This window comes from Carlito syrichta, unplaced genomic scaffold (assembly GCF_000164805.1).
Source record: "Carlito syrichta isolate Samal-C Ts95f unplaced genomic scaffold, Tarsius_syrichta-2.0.1 Scaffold311198, whole genome shotgun sequence".
In the NCBI taxonomy this organism is placed as follows: domain Eukaryota; kingdom Metazoa; phylum Chordata; class Mammalia; order Primates; family Tarsiidae; genus Carlito; species Carlito syrichta.
Window position 1 is genome coordinate 1,092,318 of NW_007255294.1, and position 23,906 is coordinate 1,116,223.

The window sequence follows — 23,906 nt, forward strand, 5'->3', positions numbered from 1 at the left end:
CTCCCAAAGGTGCGGGGGTGGGGGTGGGGGGCGGGAGATTACAGGCTGAGCTGAGCCTGGCTAGAGTGGCCTGCTTTTATTAGGCAGGGTTGGAGGGTCAGCTCCCTGCTGAGTTCGATTGACACCGTTGTTGTCTGCTTCCACCTGGCTGGGGATGGAAGAGGAGCTTTCTATTTTGCCTCCCCTATACCACTCAGCTGGGGAATTGGAGTAGGCCACTTGCTTCCCTGGGGGTGATTTTTTTTAATACACTTTTTATTTTAAAATTGTGGGGTACAGTTAAGGATTAGGTGTACAAATATGCATTGTGCAGGTACCCTTGTTGATGAGGGGTTATTGTTAAGGTAGAAGATCAGCTTCCCATTGGTCCACTGAAACTGTGAGGAGGGAGAGGGAGAGGGTTGTATGTGGTTTTTCTGTTGGTGTGTTACCAGAGTAGGTATCCCAGAAAGATTTTCTGTTGTTAGACCATCTTTTCACTAGTTTGTTGGCTAAGGAAACAGGCTTTTCTTGGAGTTTTCTGGGGGCATTTCTGGGCTAGAGGCTTCTCTAGCACCCTGTTGGAATATATGAGAAACAATAAGGAACTGCTTTGTTGTTCCTCAAGTCCGCTCTTATGTCAGTCCACCCTCTTCTTTCCACCTTTCAGAGTTGTCCTGTGTTTTTTTTTTTTTTTATATTATGTCCACAGGTGTTAGTTATAAGAGGGAGAATTTGGGAGGAATGAGGCTTCTCCATCTTGGCAGAACTGGAAATCTGTAGTCAGTTTTAGTATTGGTGGTACTTTTAAATATTGCTTGTGGTTGAGTTGCTGCAACCTTTTGGAAGGTGATTTGGAAACATCTATGGCTATTAACAATACCCATCACATTGATTTTTAACAGGCTTGCATCTGACTTAGCTGCTATAAATAAAAGTATGAATTACTCAGGGTATATGTCCAGTGCAGCATTGCTTCTAGTGGTGAATACATGAAAATATGGTTAATATTTATTGATATTAAAATACTTCAATAAATAATGATATAACTATAATATAAATGATTCATTTGATTAACCTGGAGGGATGTTTATTGCATAAAAAAGGAAAAGGAAAGTAAAAAAGAAAGGGCAGAGTTATATATGAATTATGAATTTTTAAAGTAAAACAAACAAAATGTCGAAGCTCTTCTATTTGCATAAAAGTTTATTACAAAAACCAATAATACCAAATTGGTTATCTGAGGAGGGTGAGATAGGGAGATTATTATCTTTACTCATTTGAAATTTTAGGCTGTTAAAATAAGTATGTTTCATGCCTATAATTAAAAAAAATATGTAATGAAGAAAAACAAACTAAAATAAATGTTAGCAGTAGGTACCAGTTGGTTTTGAAGGATTAAGGGGATTCTTAAGACAGTGAAAATTCAATTTTGTTTTTTAGATGTTTAGATTAAATTTAGTAATATAAATTATTCTCAGAAACAAATGGGCAGCCAGGACAGAGTATGGAATATAGTTGGTATTTGTTCCTTTGTGCTTTATAGCCTGGGTATATTTGTGTGCATATATAATGCAAAGTTGAATATAAAGGAATGCAAAAGAGAGGGAGGCTTCAAGCTAGAGAGATATTAAAATTCTCTATGATGAGTTTATATGGAAGAAGTATTCTTCCTTCTCTTGTCCCTTGAAACTGCACCAGCAAGCAGCTGGAGTCCCAAGGAAATCATTTGCTGCCCGTCTGCCTGAAAAAGGAAGTCTCATATCAGTAGCACAGGATAACCTTTGCTCCATTATGCAGATGTTTTTCTGCATACCATCCTCACCACTGGCCTTTTATGGATTAGATTTCAGCACATTTTCTATGATGTCAGCTCTGAAATCTATCTAGCATGAGACAGGTAGTGAAATTGAGCTGTCAGGATCAGATAAAAATGATATGATGGCCCCCAAATGTCCACCTATTTCTCCAAATGACTTCATACTCATATTGAATATGACAGGTGATAAAACAGGGCCTTATGTGTCTCCAGAAATGATAACCCTTTTAGAGGATGAATAGTCTTGTAAGTTCATCGTATAGGTTTGCCGTGAGCCTGAAATGTCAGTGGCTCCTGATGGATCAGGTGTTCCTGAGTTGTTTTTTTTTTTCATTTTCTATAGTATCACTATTATAGAGTAGTCAGTGAAATTAAAAAAAAAAAAAATTCTCCTTTGATTTTAAAAGAGATTTAAAAAAAAAGAAATATTTACTCTAGATATTTGGTTAACTGTGTAGAGAAAAATTATTTTCTCTGCTTATACCATATGAAAGCCAATTCCAGATGGCTTAAATAATTATATACCAAAAAGCAATGATAAGCAGCTGGAAGACAATGTATAAATGTGGGCAAGGAAAGCTTTTCTGAGTAGTAGAGCAATGAAGAAAACCGTAAAAGGAAATACTGATAGTTTGACTATATATAAATTAGAAACTTTTATATCCCTCAAAAATCATAAATAAAATTTATATGCTAACAAAAACTGTAAAAATTTTAAATCATATGTAATAGTTAATCTGTCTACTGTAAAGAGATTCATAATGATATGAGTAGCTATTCAGTCTTATTAGTAATCAGTGAAATGCAAATTAATATGATACAAGGACATTACTTTTGCTGAGCTCTTACATTGCCTCCATCTTTGCCACTTGGACCGCTTTGTACATAGGCCCTTTGAACAAGCCCTGGGTGGCTGGAGAAGGAGTCTACAAAACACGTCATCTTGTCTGCCTGATTACCGAGAGCCTCCTCTTAAGTGAATGCCCTTTAGTGAACATCCACATGGTGCACAACTGTCTTCATGCTTTGTGCCTTTTCTGAGAGGTCTAACCACGTCTCTTTCTCAGAGCTTCTTGTCACCAGTCTTTACATCTTGTTCTAAGTTCCTGACCATCCTACTAAGCTGTTAGCCCGTACCCAAGAATCAGCATGCATCTGCACTTCTAGCCATGTCTCAGTTTAAACATAGGGTATAATACAATGTATGGTTTAAAGTGCCCACTGAGAGGATGTTGTTTTCAGGGATACTTCTGATTGGGTTCATAATGCAGCAGTTCACTTGTATTTGGTGCCAGCATATTGTACTGAACTGTTCACTAACCAGACTCAGTGCTTTTCTTTGTCAGTCAGCTGGTCATGATTAATTCTTAATCTGGATAAAGGGAGGGGAGGCAACACACAGAGTCTGTGTTGAAGGAATCTGAGCCTTTACTCATGCAATTTGTTACTATACTTTCAACCTGTTCAAGCTCAGTCTCTTGTAGCGATCAACCCACTTGATGATGGCTTACTGCTGTGCATGCCCAGCCTAGTGGATTGGTGAGTCAGGTTAATGATAGCTCACTCAGATCACATAGTCATTTGGTTTCAGAAGTCACGTGTGCATTCTCTATCAGGAGCTGTTTCTCAAAAGGAGAATAGTAATCCACAGATGAGAATGTGGCTTTGCTCTTAAAGTCTGAAGATTTTTCTTAAGCCATAAAGATCTATGTTGTGATTCACTTGTTGACACTTTCTTTAGCTCTCTTTGCCATAGACTCTCAGAGTAGCACTCATTATGCTAGGTCATAAGGCCCTAGTAGCAAAGCAGCTTGTACTTCAACTTGGAATTGCTGCAGAGCCTTTATTCAACTCCATTGAAAACTAGCAAACTTATGAGTTTCCGAGACAGGGATACATTCAAAGATGATACATATTATCTTCTAAATCCATAAAAATCCACCAAGTCTTGTGCCACTTTTTGATTATAGTCAGTATTAGGTACAGTAACTTATCCTTGACCTGGAGGGGTGTCACAGCATACTCTAGACTATTGAGCCCCAGAAACTTCTCTGAGGTCATAGGTTCCTGAAATTTATGGGATTTCCCTCTCTCCTGTATCTTACTAAGCCAACTAAAGTACTTGTTGAATCTTTTTCAGGTCTGACCAGCTTACTGTCATCAAAGTAGTGCACAAGTGGGATGTTTGGTGGGACAAGATGATCCAGATCTTTGCAGATTGTTTAGGGCCAATTGTAGGAGAATTGGCAAAGCTCTGAGGCAAGGCAGCGAACATGAACTGTTCGTCCTGATGAGCAAAAGCAAACACATGCTGGTGGTTCTTTCAAATTGATTCAAAGAAAAAAGCATTTGCCAGCTCAATATAGCAACTATACTGTTAGGGCTATGTTGATTTGCTCCAGTAACGGTATTATATCTTATATCACAGTTGTAATTCGAATCATATTTACATTTTTGGATAACCCACTGTCATTCTTTTAGATCCATTGCAGCCTTTTATTGAGATTTTGCACAGGCCAAATTGATAATTTAAGTGAGGATGATAGAGAATAAATACGATCACCTTGCACCTTTTAAGTTTTTGCTGTTCATATTAATTTCTATGATTTGATTTTCTGTTGATATGGTTTACTATCTTGATCAAGAGGGGACATTCCATACTGTCATTTCTCTCTTCTTATCATGCTAGCCCTCTCTCCACAGGTCAGATAGCCAAAGTATGGATTCTGCTAGTTGCTAAGTTTGTTTATTCCTGATATATATTTAAGAGGTAAAAAACTAATTTCAGAGATATTCTGAGGTCACTGTAATTTGAATTTGGGCCAAAACTCCATTTTTCAACTGGCCATCTTAAGCTGAGAGATAATAGCTTTAATTACAATCAGAGGCATTAAACTGGATGATGAGTTTGTTGAGGATTCTGCTGGGGAGATGGAAGAGAGGAAAAATGCAATCCATGTTTAAAGTACAGATTGTTCCTACATGGGAGAAAAAAAACCATTATGAATTAAAGAGTGTGCAGTAGATAGGTAAAAATGGGCTTAGAGTGAAGCAAAGAGAAAAACGTAGTGTTTTGATTCTCTGAAAATAGTTTATGGCCACAGCAAGGAACCAGTTGTGAAGTTGTCCAGCATGAATTCAGATGGGATGGATACACACAGTTTACATATTATTGCAGTAGCATACTGCACATAAGAGAGCTGAAGCAGAAATAGGCAGTGGAGTGGTCCGTTCATGAGCATAGAAAGCTCAGTAGAACTTGAGAGGATAAGGATATCTCAGGGGAATAGGAGTGGGCAGCAGGAGTGATGGCATCTTTAAGGAGAATCTCAGGTTACATTAAGGCAAGGAGTATGAACTCTCCATTTTTAAAACCCATGTAATTGAGTTCACAATGCAAATATGCCATTCTCTCCTTAATATAGTACTGGAATATTGCCTTCTACTCGCACCATTTCTAGGCAGTCATTTCTTCCCTCCTCTTGTGTTCCTTTCTGTCTACTTTTTTTTACCTGCACACTTGTAACTCCTAATTGTCTCTCTGGCTTCCTTCTTCTCTCGTTCATTAGCTGTGCCACTGTCAGCTTAATATTCCTCCAATGCTACTTTCATTGAGTCACTCCTTTCTTCTAAACAATTTCATTCCTTTAGTCTCCCTGTGATCTCTCTCTATTTACTTAGCATGACCTTTGTGTCAGGTTTGCTGGCTCCCAGTTCCTTTAAAAATTTGCTCACAGGGTTGAAAAACTCATGTCTTCTTATCAACCCTAAAGTCTAAACTTGTCTTGTTCCTCTGCCATTCAAGGCTTGGGGTGCTGCTGGGGTTCTACCTACACTCCAGGCAGGTTTTTCCTTCTTGTGTACTTGGACCTTACCTCAATCCACTTAATCTGTACCATCATCTTTAAGAAATTCTTTGAAGGCTCTGACTGTGAATAGTACAAATTCTTGTTTTTAGGGTTAATGTGGCTTTCCAGTGGGAATATGTAAAAATGGGGGGGGGAGAAGGGGGAAGTAAAATGCTTGCATTCAACTTGCCAACTTGAACGGGAATTTACCTTTGTAGTTTTAGGATTCATAATAGAGACTTAATGTACATTCTTTGCTTTCTTCCCTCCTCAGTCTCTTTTTTGCTCATTCTTCCTTTTCTGTTTCATTTTGGGCTTTCTTCTTCTTCTTCTTCTTTTTTTTTTTCTCTTTCCTTACTGTCCTAAAGTGGTTTCATCTAATTCGGTGACCTCAAATACCACCTGCGTGCTATTATGCACTTAGATGCCTTTTCCCACTCCAGGCTTATATTATTTTTAGCATATTCAATTGCATACCCAAGGGGAATCTTAAGTTTAACATACACAAACCAAATCTGCTTCATAGCTCCATCCCAGCTCCCAGACTTTCCCACCTCAGTAGCACTCTTTATCCAGTTACTTAAGCCCAAACCTCCGAGTAACCCATATTCATATTTTTTCTTCTCATCACTCAGTCCAATTCATTGACAGATTATATTAACTCTTCAGACGATGTCCCCTTGTTATCCTCTTCTTTTCATCTAGACCACCCTTACCAAGCCAACAGCTTCTCTTCTTGGCTATGACACCAGCCTCCTAAATGGTCTCCTAAATGGTCATATATCCTACCCCAACCATAATCCACTTTTCACATAAAAGCTAGAATAATTTGATGAAAGCACCTTGTGTTTAGTTGTTATTTTGATAGAGATTTTGCTGAATCTATATGACTTTGGGTAGTATAGATGCTTTAACAATATTAATTTTTCCAACTCACGATCGTGGGCTATGTTTCCATTTATTTGTGTCTTCTTTGGTTTCTTTCAGCAGTGTTTTGTAGTTTTCCTTGCAGATGAATAGTTCACTATTGGTATCTAGAAATGATACGGATTTTTTTTTTTTTTTTGAGTTGGAGTCTCACTCTGTCGCCCAGACTGGAGTGCAGTGGCCGCTCCTGGCCACCGCAGCCTCGACCTGCTGGGCTCTGGCGATCCCACTGCCTCAGCTTTCTGAGTAGCCGGAATTACAGGCGCTCGCTACCACGCCCGGCTAATTTTTGACTTTATTGTAAAGATGAGGTCTCTCCTGCCCAGGTAGATCTCGAACCCGTGGGCTCAGGCAATCCACTCACCTCAGCTTGCCAAAGGCACGGGATTACAGGCTGAGCCACTGAGCCCGGCTCGGATTTTTATATGTTCATTTTATATCTTAAAACTTTACCAAATTTGCTTAATTTTTTTTTGGTGATATCTTTAGGGTTTTTTGTGTATAAGATCATGTCATCTGCCAACAAGAACAATTTAATTTCTTCCTTTCCAATTTGGATGCATTTTATTTTTTTTCTCTTGCGTAATTGCTCTGGCTCGGACTTTCAGTACTGTGTTGAATAAAAGTGGTGAAAGGGAATTTCCTTGTCTTGTTCCAGATCATAGAGGAAAAATTTTCAATTTTTTCTCATTCAGTATGATGTTAGCCTTAGGTTTGTCATATATTGGCTATTATCATGTTGATATATGAACCTTCTTTCTCTGCCTAATTTGTTAAGAGTTTTTATTATGAGACGATGTTGAATTTTATCAAGTGACTTTCTGCGTCTATTGAAATTTTCATATAGTTTTTGTCCTTGATTTTTGTCCTTATCACATTTATTGATATCCCTGAGTTGAACCATCCTTATATCCCTGGAATTCCACTAGATCATTGATTTTTGCATCTCTCTTCATCAGAGATATTGGCCTGTAGTTTTCTGACCTGATTTTGGTAACAGGGTGATGCTGACCTTATAGAATGAGTTTGGAAGAATTCCTTCCTTTTAAATTTTTTTAGAGTAGTTTGAAAGTGTTGATGTTTGTTCTTCTTAAAATTTTGATAGAATTTGGCAGTGAAGCTATTTAGGTTCTAGGTTTTTCTATAATGGGAGACTTTTATTTCTGATTTCTTAATGATTCAGCTTTGGTAGGTTGTATGTATCCAGGAATTTGTCTGTTTCTTCTAGATTTGTAAGTTTTTTGTATTTATTATATTTTATGATCCTTTATACTTCTATGATATCCATTATGTTGTCTCCTTTTTCATCTCTCTCTTTTTTTTTTGAGTTGGAATCTCACTCTGTTGCCCAGACTGGAGTGCAGTGGTCGCTCCTGGCCACCGCAGCCTCGACCTGCTGGGCTCCGGCGATCCTTCCGCCTCAGCCTTCCAAGTAGCTGGAACTACAGCCGTGCACTACCACACCTGGCTAATTTTTTGATTTTTATTGTAGAGTTGAGGTCTCACCAAGTTGCCCAGGTGGGTCTCAAACCTGCGGGCTCAGGCAATCCACTCACTTTGGCCTCCCAAAGCGCGGGATTACAGGCTGAGCCACCGAGCCCGGCCTCCTTTTTCATCTCTTATTTATTTGAATCCACTCTTTTTTTTTAAGTCTAGCTAAAGGTCTGTTGATTTTATTTTGTAAAAAAAAAATCAACTCTATTTTGTTGATTTTTTGTACTAATTTTTAGTCTCTTTCACTTATGTCTGATCTCATTTTAGTTATTTCTTTCATTCTACTAATGTTGGGTTTAGTATATTCTTGTTTTTCTAGCTCCTTGAAGTGCAAAGTTAATTGTTTGAGATCATTCTAATTTTTTATGCAAGTGTTTATTGCTATAAACTTCCTTCTTAGAAATGCTTTTGCTTTATTTCATGTTCTAGTATATTGTATTTTCTTTTTTGCTATTCTCAAGGGATTTTTAAACAAAAAAAAGTTTTCATTGGTTCATTAGTTGTTCAGTATGTTGTTTAATTTTACTTATTTGTACAGTTTCTAAGTTTTTCCTGTTGTTTATTTCTAGTTTTTTTTCATTGTGGTCAGAAAAGATACTTGATATGATTTTGATTTTAAAAAATATTGAGATGTATTTTGTGGCCTAACATATGAACTATCCTAGAAAAAATTTTATGTACTGATGAGAAGAATGTGTATTCTGCACCTGTTGTGTGAAATGTTCTGCAAATGTCTGGTGGGTCCATTTGGTGTAGAGTGCAGTTTCAATCTGTTTCTCTGTTGATTTTCTGTGTGGATGATCTGTCTGTTGCTTAAAGTGTTGTGTTTTAGTTCCCTACTATTACTGTATTGCTGACTGTCTCTCCCTTTAGATCTAATATTTTCTTTGTGTATCTAGATGCTCTAGTGTTGGGTCACCTCTTGCTGAATTGAATCCTTTATTATTATATAATGACCTTCTTTATCTCTTTGTACAATTTTTCTATTGAAGTTTTATTTTATCTGATATAAGTATAGCTACTCCTGCTCTCTTTCTCTTTCTCTCTCTCTTTTTTTTTTGAGTTGGAGTCTCACTCTTGACCCAGGCTGTAGTGCAGTGGTATTTTCACAGCTACCACAGCCTCTACCTGCTGGGCTCAGGTGATCCTTTTGCCTCAGCCTTCCAGGTAGCAGGAACTACAGGCGTGCACCACCACACCTGGCTAATATTTTGATTTATTCTAGAGATGTAGTCTTGTCAAGTTGCCCAGACTGATCTCAAACCCCTGAGCTCAGGCAATTCTCTTGCCACTGACTCCCAAAGTGCTGGGGTTACAGGCATGAGACACCATACTTTGCCTCTTATTTGATTTTCATTTGGATGAAATACCATTTTACATCTCTTCACTTTGAATCTTTTTTTGTCCTTATAAAGTTACTTTCCTGTAGGCAAAGTATAGTTGTATCTTTTTTTTTTTTTTTTTTTAAACCTATCCATTCAGTCAGACTACATCTTTTAATTGAGTAATTTAACTTATTTACATTCACAGTATTATTGATAGGTAAGAGCATACTCTTACCATTTTGTTAATTGATTTCTGTTCCTTTCTTTCTCTCATTGTCTTTATGTTTTGGTGGTTTTCTGTAGTGATAAGCTTGATTCCTTTGTCTTTCTCATTTGTGTATTTACTATAATTTCTTCTTGTGGTTACTATGGGACTTACATAGAAGGTCTTATAGTTATAATAGACTGCTTTATGCTGATAACTACTTACTGTTAATCACATACAGATACTTTAGACTTTTTTTTTTAGTCTAAGTCTCAATTCATCGCCCAAGCTAGAGTGCAGCGGCACCCTCACAGCCACCTCAGCATTGTCCTGCTGGGTTCAGGCAATCCTTCCACTTCAGCCTTCAAGTAACTGGAACTATAGGTGCATGCTACCACACCTGGCTAATTTTTGATTTATTGTAGAGACGAGGTCTCACCAAGTTGCCCAGGCTGGTCTTGAACCCCTGGACTCAGGCAATCCTCTCACCTTGGCCTCCCAAAGTGTTGGAATTACAGGCTTGAGCCACTGCACCTGGCCTACTTTGGACTTTTATCCTGCCTCCCCTCACAATTTATATTTTTGTTACCTTAATTTACATCTTTTCATATTGTGTGTCCCTTAACATCTTATTGTGGCTGTAGTTATAACTGACTATTTGAGTTTTACTCTTTATACTGAGGACTTGAAAGATTATATACCACAATATCATGAATGGAATATTCTGAATTTTGTTCTACTAGTGAGATTTATACTTTCTTATGTTTTCTTGAGAATAATTGCCAGCATTTCATTTATAGCTGAAGCACTCCCTTAAACATTTCTTGCAGGGACAGTCTAATGATGAGTTTTCTAGACTTTTGCTTACCTAGGGAAGACTTTATTTCTCCTTCATTTTTGAAGGAAAGTTTAGCTGGGTATAGTATTGTAGGCTGGCATTTTTTTTTTTTTAGCACTTTGAATATGTCATCCTTTTCTATACTGCCATGTAAGGTTTCTGCTGAGAAATCTGCTGATAGTCTAATGAGGATTCCTTTATAAATGACTTGGTGCTTTTCTCTAGCTGCTTTTAGAGTATTTTCTTTGTCTTTAACTTTTTTTTTTAGTTTGCAAAAGACATTTATTGTTAAAGAAGGTGCTTTATAACCAATTCCTCTTACAGCAGTAGCGAATTACAATATCTTTCAATATTATTTCTACCATAATATATACATTTAACTTTCATGCCTCTAGAAAAACATCTACAGTACACTTCAAAATATAAAAATATATTACAAATCTGCTGAATTATTTACAAGCAGTGTTCTATTTTGACAGTTTTTTAATGATGTGCCTTAGAGAGAACGTTTTTGAGTTGTATCTGATTGGGGTCTTTTGAACTTCATGGATCTGGATGTTCATATGTCTTCCAAGACTTGGGAATTATTTCTTTAAGTAAACTTTTTGTCTTTTTATTTATCCACTCTGCCTCTGAAACTTGCATAATGCAAAAGCGTGTTCACTTAATGGTGTCCTATTTGTCCCATAGGCTTTCTTTACTCTTTTTCATTCTATTTTCTCCCCCCCGACTGACTTATTTCAAAAGACCTGTCTTCAGTTTAGAAATTATTTCTTCTGCTTCATCTAGTTTGCTGCTGAAGCTTTGGTTCTATTTTTTATTTCATTCATTAATATTTTTTGGCTCCATCATTTCTGCTTGTATCTTCTTTAATGATGTTTTTTGTTGAGTTTCTAATTCAGATCCTAGAATGTCCTGATTTCATTGAATTGTCTTGCCTGCCTGTATTCTCTTTTATCTCTATGACTTTTCTTAAGATCATTTAAAAAATTTCTTTTTTAGGCAGTTTGAAATTTCTATTTGGGGGGGTCAATTATTGGAGAATTATTGTGTTTCTTTGATAGTGTGCTGTTTCCTTGTTTTTTCATGTTTTTTTTTTTTTTTTGGTGTGTATGTGTGTCCCTGTGTTGATATCTGTGCATATGGTGAGATGGTTACCCCTTCCAATTTTTTTAGAGTGACTTTTGTAGGGAAAGACTTTCACCTGCAGATATGTCCTATGGCATTGGCTATATATTATTTATTGGCTTTGGTGTTGGGTATCTTCTTTGTGCAATTTCTTCAGCTATAGTTAATGGCAGCAATGCCTGTAAGTGCCTCAGTGGCTCAGGCTGCAGGAGTTTTTGCAACTGGTCCACCAACTTTAGCTGCTCCCTGAATGCTGTCTCATGCACTGTGCCAACGGAGTGCTGGGCTTATCAGCTGATAACTTAGATGCTCCTCCCCTAGAGATGGAGTAGTAGGCTATCTCTTGTACCATGCTAGAGGAATATGGGACTTTTTGGTGAGTGGCTCAGGCATTGTTCCTTTGGGAGCCAGGTGGCAGGCTGGTTTGCTCCAAGGCATTGTAGGGCTGTTGAATATGGTGTAGTAGTGGCAGAGTCTTTGAGATGGGAAATACAATGGCTACTGGCTCCTGGGTCAGGACACACTCTAGCAGTGTCTCTGGTGTTAAGATGGTATTGCAGCTGGACTTGGTGGCTCAGTCTGTAATCCCGCGCCTTTGGGAGGCTGAGGTGAGTGGATTGCCTGAGTCCGAGGGTTCGAGACCCGCCTGGTCAGGTAAGACCTCATCTCTACAATAAAAAAAAAAAAAAAAATTAGCCAGGCGTGGTAGCGCGCGCCTGTGATTCCGGCTACTTGGAAGGCTGAGGCGGAAGGATCGCCGGAGCCCAGCAGGTTGAGGCTGCGGTGGCCGGGAGCGGCCCCTGCACTCCTGTCTGGGCGACAGAGTGAGACTCCAACTCAAAAAAAAAAAAAAAAAAAAAAAGATGGTATTGCATAGCATCAGCTTGATCGTGGGGGAAGTGAGGGCACAAGATGGGCCCCTTCTCTGGTGCAATGCAAACTTGTGAACTTCTGGTTACTCCCCAAACTAGATTCAGGGCTTGTGAGGAAGGCAGAATTCTCTAGCAGCAAAAACTGGTGATGTTTGTTGTAGTGTTGATAGTATATTGGGGGCCTCCTCGGTACTTTTTTCTCACAGGGAAGTCCCTCATGGTTTTGAGTTGATCACAATTGGGGTATGGGGTGGCAGAGGCAGGGTGTCTTGTTTCCTTCTCTATGTAGCCATTCTGAGTCTTCTTGTTCCACAGGGTCTCTGCTACTCCCCTGCTATACTTTAGCACTTTTCTCAGTCTAATAATGATTTTTCTACTCCAGACTTGCTATTGTAGCAATTTTTACCTGTCTCTCCATAAATGCCAAGCTTGTATTCCAGTTGATTAGTTACATGGAATTATTCTTGTCTTCTTCACATTTCATATCCAGTCAACAGCAAATTTAATTCTTTGACCTTGTTCAGCTTCCTTTCTCCAGTGGGTTCCTGGGACTCTGGCAGCCAGATCCCTTCCTTCCTAGCACACCACTGAAATGTTCTTTGTGTGCTCTTCTTTGGCAAAACTAACTGGCCTAAGAGAAACATCCAGAGATACTGGTGCTAAGGTTCACATAAAAAATGCGCATACAGATGATCTTAGTGTGAAGCTCAAAGACAACAAAATTCACACATGCCCTGAGAGCTAAAATAGTCTGTCATTCCTTCAACTATTGATCATAAGGAGATCAAACATTACCAGATATCAGAGATTCTGACTTTTTTGCTCAAATTTACTTATGCTGATATTAATCCGCATTCTTTTTCATTGCTGTATAGTATTCCAGTGTGTAAATATACCTCAACTTACTTATTCATTTTGTTTTTGATGGACATTCGGGCTATTTCAATTTACTATAGGCATTGCTGTGGTATAGATACTAGAGCTATAAACAGACACAGCACATAGTGAGTTTGGCCTTAGAAGCATGGAAGTACAAAAGGAGGGCTTAATAGAAGGCAGATGAGGGTTACATAGAGATGGATATGTGTGCAGTGAGCATAGGATTCCTGTGGAGATGAGAAAAAGTAAACGTGGTCAGATTAGTAGGAATGAATCATAGAGATAAGTGAAGGGAAATGTAGGGGTTGGGGGCAGTAATTTGGGAAACAGTTTGTCTTGAGGAAAACAATCCGTTAAAAATAGTCAGGGACGAAAGAAGAATTGATCTTGTTCTTTTCTTAGAGTTTTGTTCAGAGTGTTGATCTTTTTAACTTGATATATTCTTGTAGAATACTAAGAAATATCATTTGCAGTTCTGTTATAGAACAATTGCAAAGTGTTTATGGACACTATGCTCAAATGTTTTCACATTTTATTTCCTTCGTAGAACATGAATTCATTTAGTAAATAATGTTCCCATGACAGTAAAGTCAATTTATTCTACTGTAGGCTGTGAAAACACATCTTGTGATGGGGAGGCATTGGGGAGAGCATGAAAAAATTGAGCATCATTCTAGGGTTAGTTTTTTATTGTTATGGATCCCATTGGTCTTTTCTTTCTCCCAGCAGATGTAATGGATAGTTTCTTATGTATTAACAGACTGTACAGGTGTTTGAAAACAGTTTGAATAGTTTTGGCCTTAAGTAAAAGGTATTTCAAACCATGATAATTAAACCACATATTATTAAATCTTACAGTGAATAACTTTTTTTTTTTGAGTCAGAGTCTGTCATCCAAGCTGTAGTACAGTGGCACGATCATGGCCACCACAGCCTTGACCTACTGGGCTCAGGTGGGCCTTCCACCTTAGCCTTCCATGCAGCTGGAACTATAGGCGCACACCACAGGCCTGGCTAAATTTTTGATTTTATTGAGAGATGAGGTCTTGTCATGTTGCCTACAATGGATACTTTAAGTTTTAGAGAAAAAAATAATTCCTTATGGACAGATATGAATTTGCTTTTTTATACTCTGTAAATTGGGGCAGGAGGGAGCGATTTATTCTGGGTTCTCTGACTGCCAAAAGTAACCATTTCTGCTTCTAGGATACCTGTTGTTGGTAGAGAAGATTTCCTGGAACAAGGACAGAAGCTCACTTTTGAGTCCTCTCAATCTCTATTTGGATTAAGGTGGTCCAGGTTTATTGGTGTCCTAACTACCCTCCAAAAGAAAATGTAAATCTTGCCTGGAAAAGTCTAACCCTAACCCTAGGCCTTAAAATGTCTCTCTAGTTTTCATGTATAGAGTCTAATACGCAATAGTAAGTAATCAGGCCTATGAGGAGATACGGTGATATGAATTAAAAAAAAAAAAGATAAAAAAAGATAGTATCCACAGGAGATACAGACAATGGAGTTATCAGATATAGACTTTTAAAAAAAACTGTGATTAGTATGTTTAAAGATTTTTTTTTTTTGAGTCAGACTCTCGCTCTGTTACCCAGGCTGGAGTGCAGTGGCATGCTCACGACCACCCCAGCATAGACCCACTAAGCTCAGGCGATCCGTCTGCCTCAGCCTTTCAAGTAGCCAGAACTACAGGTGCATGCTACCACACCCAGCTCATTTTTTGATTTACTGTAGAGATGAGGTCTCGCCAAGTTACCCAGGCTGATCTTGTACCTGTGGGCTCAGCAATCCCCTCACCTCAGCCTCCCAAAGTGCTGGGATTATAGGTTTGAGCCACCACACCTGACCTGTTAAAGGAATTTTAAAGATCAAGGACTTCATTGGAGAACTAGAACTACAAAAAATCCCAAATGGATATTGAAAAACTGAAAAATACAGTATCTGAAAGTAATAACTGAGTGGGTTCAGTTAACAACAGATCAAACCCAGCTGAACAGAGAAATAATATACTGGAATTATCTGGGACCAGTATAGAGAGACAAAAGTATTGACAACATGAAGAAGGGAAGGAGTGACATGGAGGAAAACTGTGAGAAAATGGCAGTTTTTACAATAAATGTTACTGGATAACTTGGATATCAATATAGGAAAGAAATAAAAATATTACCACTAAGTTATACTATACCAAAAAAGTTAATACAGGTAGATTTTGGTTAAATGTGAAAAGATAAACCAATAAAGCTTCTGGTAGAAAGCAAATGAAAAATCTCTTTCTGACCTTGTGGTAGACCAAGATTTTAAAAATAGAACACAAAAGCATTGTCATAATGCAAAATATTGATATATTAGGTTATCTTAAAATAGGAACTTCTGTTCATTAAATTACATTAAAAGTGTAAAAAGACAAGTCATAGAGTAAGGGAAGGTGTTTGCTGCACGTATAATGGACAGTGGACTCTTAACTAAAGTATATAAAGAACTGCTTCATCAAGGAGAAGAGGAAGGATAACTCAGTAGAAAAATGAGCACAATAATTGAACTTGACAAAAGTGATTATCTCCAAATGGCCAATGAACATACGAAAATATGCTTAACCTCATCAGTTATCAGGAAAATTTAGTTTAATCAGTGAGGTACCAATATGTACCTTCTGGAATGTCTTTGATTTAAAAGCCTGATAGAGTTTTGGCAAGGACTTAGAACAACAACTGGAATTCTCATACTTACTTTTTGGAATGTAAATTAACATAATGATCACTTTGGAAAACTGATTCAGCAATGTCCTTTACACTGAATCTAGGCTTGCCTTGTGATCTAGCAATTACATTTCCAAGTGTATGCCCAGTAGAAATGTTTACATGCGTCTAGCATAAGATATGCTTAGCTATTCATAAATTGAAATAGCCCAAATGTCCATCAAAAACAAAATGAATGAGCAAGTTGTGGTATATTTGTACACTGGAATGCTACACAGCAATGAAAAAAATGTGGATTAATATCAGCATAAATAAATTTGAGCAAAAAAGTCAGAATTTCTGCTATCTGGTAATGTTTGATCTCCTTATGATCAGTAGTTGAAGGAATGACAGACTATTTTAGCTCTCGGGGCATGTGTGAATTTTGTTGTCTTTGAGCTTCGCACTAAAATCATCTGTATGTGCATTTTTTATGTGAACCTTAGCACCAGTATCTCTGGATGTTTCTCTTGGGCCAGTTAGTTTTGCCAAAGAAGAGCACACAAATAGCATTTCAGTTGTGTGCTTGGAAGGAAGGGATCTGGCTGCCAGAGTCCCAGGAACCCACTGGAGGAAGGAAGCTGAAGTCTCAGTGTTTATTGCACATAAATTCATGTAGTTTCCCTATTTTCAGTTTGGTACTCCTCTCTTTAACTTGGTCTGCGAGTTCCTAGTACAGATACTTTCTATTTCATTTTCTCTAGAGAATAAATGTTCAGACTTTTGCCTGAGTGTAGGTCTAGTGACAGTCACCTAGATGCACTGGATAGAGGAGAGACTTTAAGGATAAATATGCTTTTTAATCAGATTTTGAGAAATATTTATTTGGTCTTTTACCCCTCTCTCTTTACCCTTAGTTTTAGAAGTACCTTTTCAATGAACAGTATCAGGGAAGTGAGTATCCACTTGGAAAAATAATGGGATTAGATAACTGCCTTAATTCATATGATAAAGCAGTTTCCAGTGGACTGAAGACTTCAGTATGATGGAAGGCGAAGAGGAGAAGGAAGATGAGGAAGAAGGAGAAGGGAGATAAAGGAGTAGAGGAAAGATCCAGACCATATAAATAATGCCTTCAAATCAATAATGAAAGATCAACAACCCAATTGGAGAGTGAGCAAAAGACCTGAACAGGTGTTTCTGAAAAGAGGAAATTTAAACAGCAAATAAGTACCAAAATATACTTAGCATCATTAACAATTTTCAAAATTCAAATTAAGACCACGAGATACCTAGACAAGTAGAAATTAAATCGAGTAGGAATTGGTGGGGTTGTAACTTGGTGGCAACTCATATACTGCTAGTGAGAGTACTTTGGGACAGCCATTTTGGGAACCAGTTGGCAGTGTCACGAAGTTGAATATTTGAGTTTCCATCCTGTACATGTACCCTAGCAACTCTTGCACCTGTTCACCAGGAGACAGATACAGTAGTGTTCATGACAGCATTGTTTGTGAGAACAAAAGTTGATAGTGGCCCTAATGTCTCTCAGTAGGAGAATGCGTAAATAAATGATGGTACATTCTGCATGTTTAATGAAGGCAAAACTGGCTATTTTATTTCCTTAAATAAAATGTTTTCATTCCTACTAGATCAAAAGAAGTGGAACAATTTTAATGACATCTATTTCTACACCATTTATAGAGAGATGCTAGGCTTGCTCTAATTTTAATACGTTGAGGCAGTGCTTCAAAATGCAGAGGAAGCTGGAGGCAGAATTTTGACCATGGTGATTTGTAAGTCAGAGAGAGGAATGAAAAGAAGTTAGTCTTCCCTAAGAAATTTTTCTTAAAGTTGTGTATTCAAGAAAGCAGGATCCCAAGTGTGGTGGTAGCAGTGGCGGCCATGAAAGCAACTACCATTTATTGAGTATTTGTCATGCTGTAGGCTATTGCTCATTTAAATCCTCACCGCAGTCCTACAAAGCAGACATTGTTGTCCTACTTTGCAATTAGAAAACTGATGCTTTTAGAGTTTAAGCAATTTGTTCAAGATCACACTATTAGAATGTGTTAGAGTTAGAAATTACTTCCAGATGTGGTTGACATCTTTGTTCCAATATTGTCAACTTAAAAGGTTGACCCTGTTGAAGAAAAGAATCTAGGAATCATATGGGACAAAAGCCATAATAAAGTACTGGGATACTGCTGTGGTCTTGCTGTCGGATTACTTCTTTCGTTAAGTCAACCTGATACTTCACACTGTGAGAAGGCATACATTTTATAAAAAGGTTGTCTGGTATCCTGTGAAATTGGGCATTATATCACCTAAAAACGTTTTTTTTTAAAAGCTCTGTAGGATGATAATATTACTTAATGTCTTCAAAACATTTACATTATCAGTTTTGAATAGGTAATGTGTACTTATAGTTCAAAAACCAACAAAAATTCAAAAGTAGAAAATGTCTCCTCTATATTCCATTGCTCCACACTACTATTATGCAAAATTAAGCATTATTATTAGTTGCTTATGTATTCTTCTGGATTTTTTATCCAAGTAAATATTAATATGAATTATTTTCCTCTCTTTTTAAACAAAAATTATTGACTTTTGCTTGTTTTGCTTAATATAGCTCATCCTTTTTTTCCATATAGTATATAAGGGGCTTTTTTTTTTGACAGCTGCATCCTAGTGATGTACCATTATTTAACCAGTTCCCTTTTGTTATTTAACCAGTTCCCTTTTGCTAGAAATCCCATCCCAATTTTTGACTGTTATAAATAGCAAACTTTGAATATGCATCATATCATTTTATACAAATATATTGATAGATTTCTTCTTAGAGGTAGAATTACTCGATTTTTAATTTTCAAGATATTGCTAACTTACTCTGTATGGGATTTGTGCCCACTTACATTTGTGGCAGCAATGTACTAGTGTGTCAGTATTCTCAGTGACTTGATGGCAGCCTTTGTTGTCAAACTTTCTGAGTTTCGGCCATATGAGGGGTAAAAAAAGAATGTCATTTTAATGTATATTTTTCTTATGAGCAGAATGGGGCATCTTTTTGCTTGTGCCATTATATTTTATTCTGTGTGTACTGCCTTTTCCTAACCCTTGCTCATTTTTTTTCTGTTTCATTAGTATTTTTCTGATCATTATTTGAGAGGCGTGTGTGTGTGTGTGTGTGTGTGTGTGTGTGTGTGTGTGTATGTGTGTGCGCCCGCACATATGTAATAGTAACCTTTTGTGGTATGGGGTATTTTTCCCCGATTTATTTGTCTTTTGGTTTTGCTCCTGGTATTTTTTCTAAAGGGAGATATGTATATGTGTGTGTGTGTGTGTGTGTGTGTGTGTGTGTGTGTGTGTATTGATACATATATATGTATACACACACATATATATGTATAAATACACACACACACACACACACACACACACACACACACACATATATATATACACCCACACATATATATAATCCAGTAGCATAAATTTCAGGCATATACATATCAAATGGTAGAATTAAGAAAAGTGCCTTGGGAATAAGAAGAACCAAGAAATTACTGTAGAGAATTAGGTAAGACTTTATGGCAGTTTCAACAGCAGTATTTACCTGTTTAGCTAATATTTATTGAACATTTAATTCATGTTAGGAACTGTGCCAGAAGTGGAAGGATGTGGTGAGTAAAATCAGACCATAGTCCTTGCCCTTAGGTATTTTTAAGTTTACTGGGATGGCAAGTTATCAAATAATCAAAAATATAATACTGTAGTTGAGTAAGACCGTAATGTATTCCATGCTATGAGACAATACTGTAGACAGATTTAATTTAAGGAAGTCAGTGGAAACTGTGGTGAATTGTGAAACATGTATATGAATTTATTGGCAAGAGGGGAAGAGAAGAGCCATCCAGGCAGAGGCAGTAGCTTGTTTCTGGGGGAGATGCTGATTTTAAGGGACTGAAAAGACGACAGTGTGATGGAGAGAGAGAAAGCAAGACGAACCTGGAGAGGTAATTGGGGGTCAGATTTGTAGATCATAATAGGGAGTTTTAAGAACTCCCATGTTCAGAAAAATGGGATGCTACTTATGAGTTTTAAATAGGGGAGTGATTTGATGAACAAAATTAGTTTAGATGTAGGGTGTGCAAGGATTACTATGACAGAGGAGAAGCAGGTGGCGGCTTCTGTAGTAGTCCGGGAGAAGGAAATTTGGAAGCTTGTATTTGGTTGGGAGTAGAGAAGTGTAAGGATTTGAAGGACATGTGAAGATTGACTTGATATGGAAAGTGAGAGAAAGGGAGGTGTTAAGGACGACTGTTGTAGCCTTCTGGCTTGTTTAATAAGGTAGAGGTGAGGTTACACAGTGGGATATTATAATCTGGAAGACAGCCAGTTTTGGTGAGATGACATTTATTTTTTATATATAGAGTTTGAAGTGCCTTAGAGCCAGACAAAAGCAGATGTCAAGTAAAATCAGCAGTTGAATATATTGGTCTGTAGCTTATAGGTGGGTAATTGGAAGACATCTGCATGTATATAGGTGGTGATTGATTGGTTGAGTTGGGGTCTCACTCTGACACCCAGGCTGGAGTGTAGTGGCACGATTCTGGCTCACTGTATCCTCGACCTCCTGGGTTCAGGTGATTCTTCCACTTTAGCCCCCGGAGTAGTTGGGGCTATACGCACATACCACCAGGCCCGACTAATTTTTTGATTTTTCTGTAACCCAGGCTGGTCTCAAACTCCAGGGCTCAAGCAGTCTTCCTGCCTTAGTCTCCCAGAATGCTAAGATTACAGATGTGAGTCACTGTGCCTAACTAACAATAGATGGTATTTTAAATCATTGGTTGGAATAAGATAGTCTGGGTCAAGTGGTTAAAAAGAGGAAAGTTGTGGGCCTAGTGCTGAGTCTTCATAAACTTGAGCATTTAGGAGCATGAACCAGCAAAAGACACAGAGAAGGAATAAGAGAAACTGGAGAAGTATAATATTATGATAGAGGAACAGGAGGAGTTGCAACTGTATTGAATGTTGCTGACTTGTCAAGACAGGTGGAGGCAGACAAAGCCCCAATGGATTTGATGACATGAAGATTGTCCATGACCTTAGAGATAGTGATGGGAGTGAAAGCAGATTGAGGGGAATTGAAAAAGTAGGTTGAACAGTGGAGGCAGTAGTTTTAAATTTCTCTATTCAGAGATTTGACTGAGAAGAGGTTAAGACAGGCAATAGGGTAGTTGCTAGAAGAGCATGAAAGTTGTTTTGTTAAATGGGAGAGTGCATATAAAAAAGGAAAAGCAAGTCGTTGGCAGTTTAAGGTTCTGAGAAGGCAGAAAGGATTGAGATCCAGCACAGATGAGAGGAGGGATGAGTTCATCGTTGTGATAGGAGGAAAGATGGCTAGGATGGGATGCACAGTAGGTGTGCATGTTGGAAATTGGGAAGAAGAGGTGGTTCTATATGATACTATTTGTGTGTGTGTGTGTGTGTGTGTGTGTGTGTGTGTGTGTGTGTACAATAGGAGGCATAATCATTGAGTCTCATGAGAAGATGGATGGCTAGGGGTTTGAAAAGACACAAAATTTAGGGGTTTGAAAAGACACAAAATTTGAAAATAGACTGCAGGAATAAGTTGACGAGGAAATATAGTTGAATTGCTTGTACTAATCTGGGTTATTCAATATTGATGTTGTATGTTTATAGTGGAGTATATCTGCCCCATGTTTAACTAACTTCAGTGTTCTTCTCTGAAGTCATACAGAAATTAGATTGTCAGCTTCATCCAGAGTTTGTTTGGTTAGATGAGTGCAAAGAAAAGAAAGAACAGCAAGAGTGTAATCAAAGATAGACAATTCAATCAGGAGGAAAATGGAAAAAAGCTCTGATGAGTGGAAGGAAATGTCATGAATTCAATTGGTAGAAGTTGAGGAACTGTCATAGTGTAAAATACTTGAACAAGCATCTAGGGATAAGAGCAGGTGTGATCTGAGGTAGTATTTGAAATACTTATCTCGGAGGGGATGCAGTGTAGTGTCATAATCTTTATTTTTAGAAAAGCTATCCTGCAGATGGTGAGACTGTGTAGGTAACCCATCTTGGGAAGTAGAAAGGGAAGATGGGTTCCCTTTGTCCCAGTCTTTTCTGGCCCCATGCCTTAGTTGGGCTGATGTAATAGGTGCCAGCTAATTAAGAGGCTCTTGGAACACCACCTTTCTTTTTGTAAGTTCCAGGCCTCGGATAGTGTGTTATGTTGCAGGTCCCTTGGGAGTTCCATGTTGCCCTCATTCAGTTCATCATGACTTGTGCAGCTGATGTTTTGGGAGTTCATTTATCATGAAATGAAGAAGGTGTCTTTCTTCTGTGGTTTACTCATTATCAGAAAGTTTTGTGCTCTGAGTTATTTTCAAGTAGTTGATACATTTCTGCTGATTCATCAATATTCTCTTTGTGTTTTAACCAGTGTTGTATATTTGTGACTCAGGCTTGTAATCAGTAACTAGAACAGAGGATGCCAACTGATTGATACAGAATCAAGGTTAACTTCCTGATTTGAATTCACCCTTATGTGTTCACTAATACAGCTCTAAATAATAAGAAACAGTAGGGCAAATGCATAAACTAATTTATTGAGAGCCACATGTTTGCTAAATGTCAAGGCTTTAGTATAATTTACATATATGCATGTTTTATGTACAAAACTCCTTTCAGTTTACAGTGGGAATTGGTTGGACGTTCTTTCTGAGAAGAAAAAGTTGGGTGGGATAGGTGAGAAGAACAGAAATGGAGAGATGGATGACAGTAAACAGGGAGATTGCCTTAAAGAGCCTTTTGCATGATGAAGTTAGTGGACTTGTTGCCCTTGGGACAGTTGAAGGGAATGGGACCTTTGGAAAACAACTAATGAGTACAGTAAAGGAGAGAAAATTGTCTAAAATTTTGCAATACCCTTAATGTCTAAGGTGATGATCCAGTGTGCTCTCTAGTTCTGGGTTGGAAACAGTTGGTTCAGAAATTGATGTTTAAGGAATGCCAGTGGTTTGAAGAAGAAATAAGTTGTCTTTCAAAGGCAGGTATCATAAAACTTGTGGAAAAAGAGACATGTAAAATCCAGATATTCTGCTATTCTGCATAACCCAGTGTTAAATGAAACCTTTTCTTCAGATTTATGAACACAATTTACTGAAATAATTAGAATCCGTGTAAAATGTCGGGGGTCCCAAGCAAGTTTAATGATCAACAAAAATGCAGCCAACTTGTGGTTCTACTTTGAATGTTTGAAACACAGAGTTCTCTTCTGTCCAGACATCTTTGTTTGTCTTTCATTTATCACCTGGGGAATATTGTTTCTTTACATTGGCCAAAGGCAAATGAAATCAAGGCATTATTTTGTAGTACGTTGGTAGAGAGATTCAAAATGGTCTTATTTTCTTTCTGTATAAACGTTTTGAGTCTTCTAAGGCAAAAATTGAATGTGCCTGACATGTTGCTACAAATTTAAACGTCAACATGATTGGGACAGTGCCCTCTGGAAACACTTGCCTTGGCGGCATTTTCGGACAGATGCTATCAACTGTTTTATCATGAGAGGTAATCTTTACACTTTCCTGTATGTAGGCTGGTGATGTACATCGAGAGAGACAGCAGAAAGACCACTCCAGGCAAGGAGCAGCAAAGCGGCAATGAATACCTGTCTAAATGCCTGGATCTTCTCATCCGTCACATCGTGCAGGAACTGCCACGAATCCTGGGTAAATTGGAGTCTCATCCTCAGGCCCTATTTCTGCTTATTTTTCTATGAGTTGACTTTTAGGCATCACCTCTTTTTTTATTCTTTCTTGTCTTTTTTTTTTTTTAAGTCTTCACTGCACATTTATTTTGGTCACTATTATAATCTTTAAGGAC

At 37.9% G+C, this 23,906-nt stretch overlaps 1 protein-coding gene across 1 annotated transcript in view; it reads left to right on the forward strand.

The window, feature by feature from the left end:
* The window catches only part of ULK4 (unc-51 like kinase 4), a 244,877-nt gene that overhangs the window by 167,897 nt on the left and 53,074 nt on the right, over window positions 1–23,906 (forward strand). Inside the window, exon 22 of the mRNA XM_008068561.2 lies at window positions 23,619–23,752. Within this exon, the coding sequence (XP_008066752.2) occupies window positions 23,619–23,752 (134 nt within the window). The remainder of the gene's footprint in view (window positions 1–23,618; window positions 23,753–23,906) is intronic.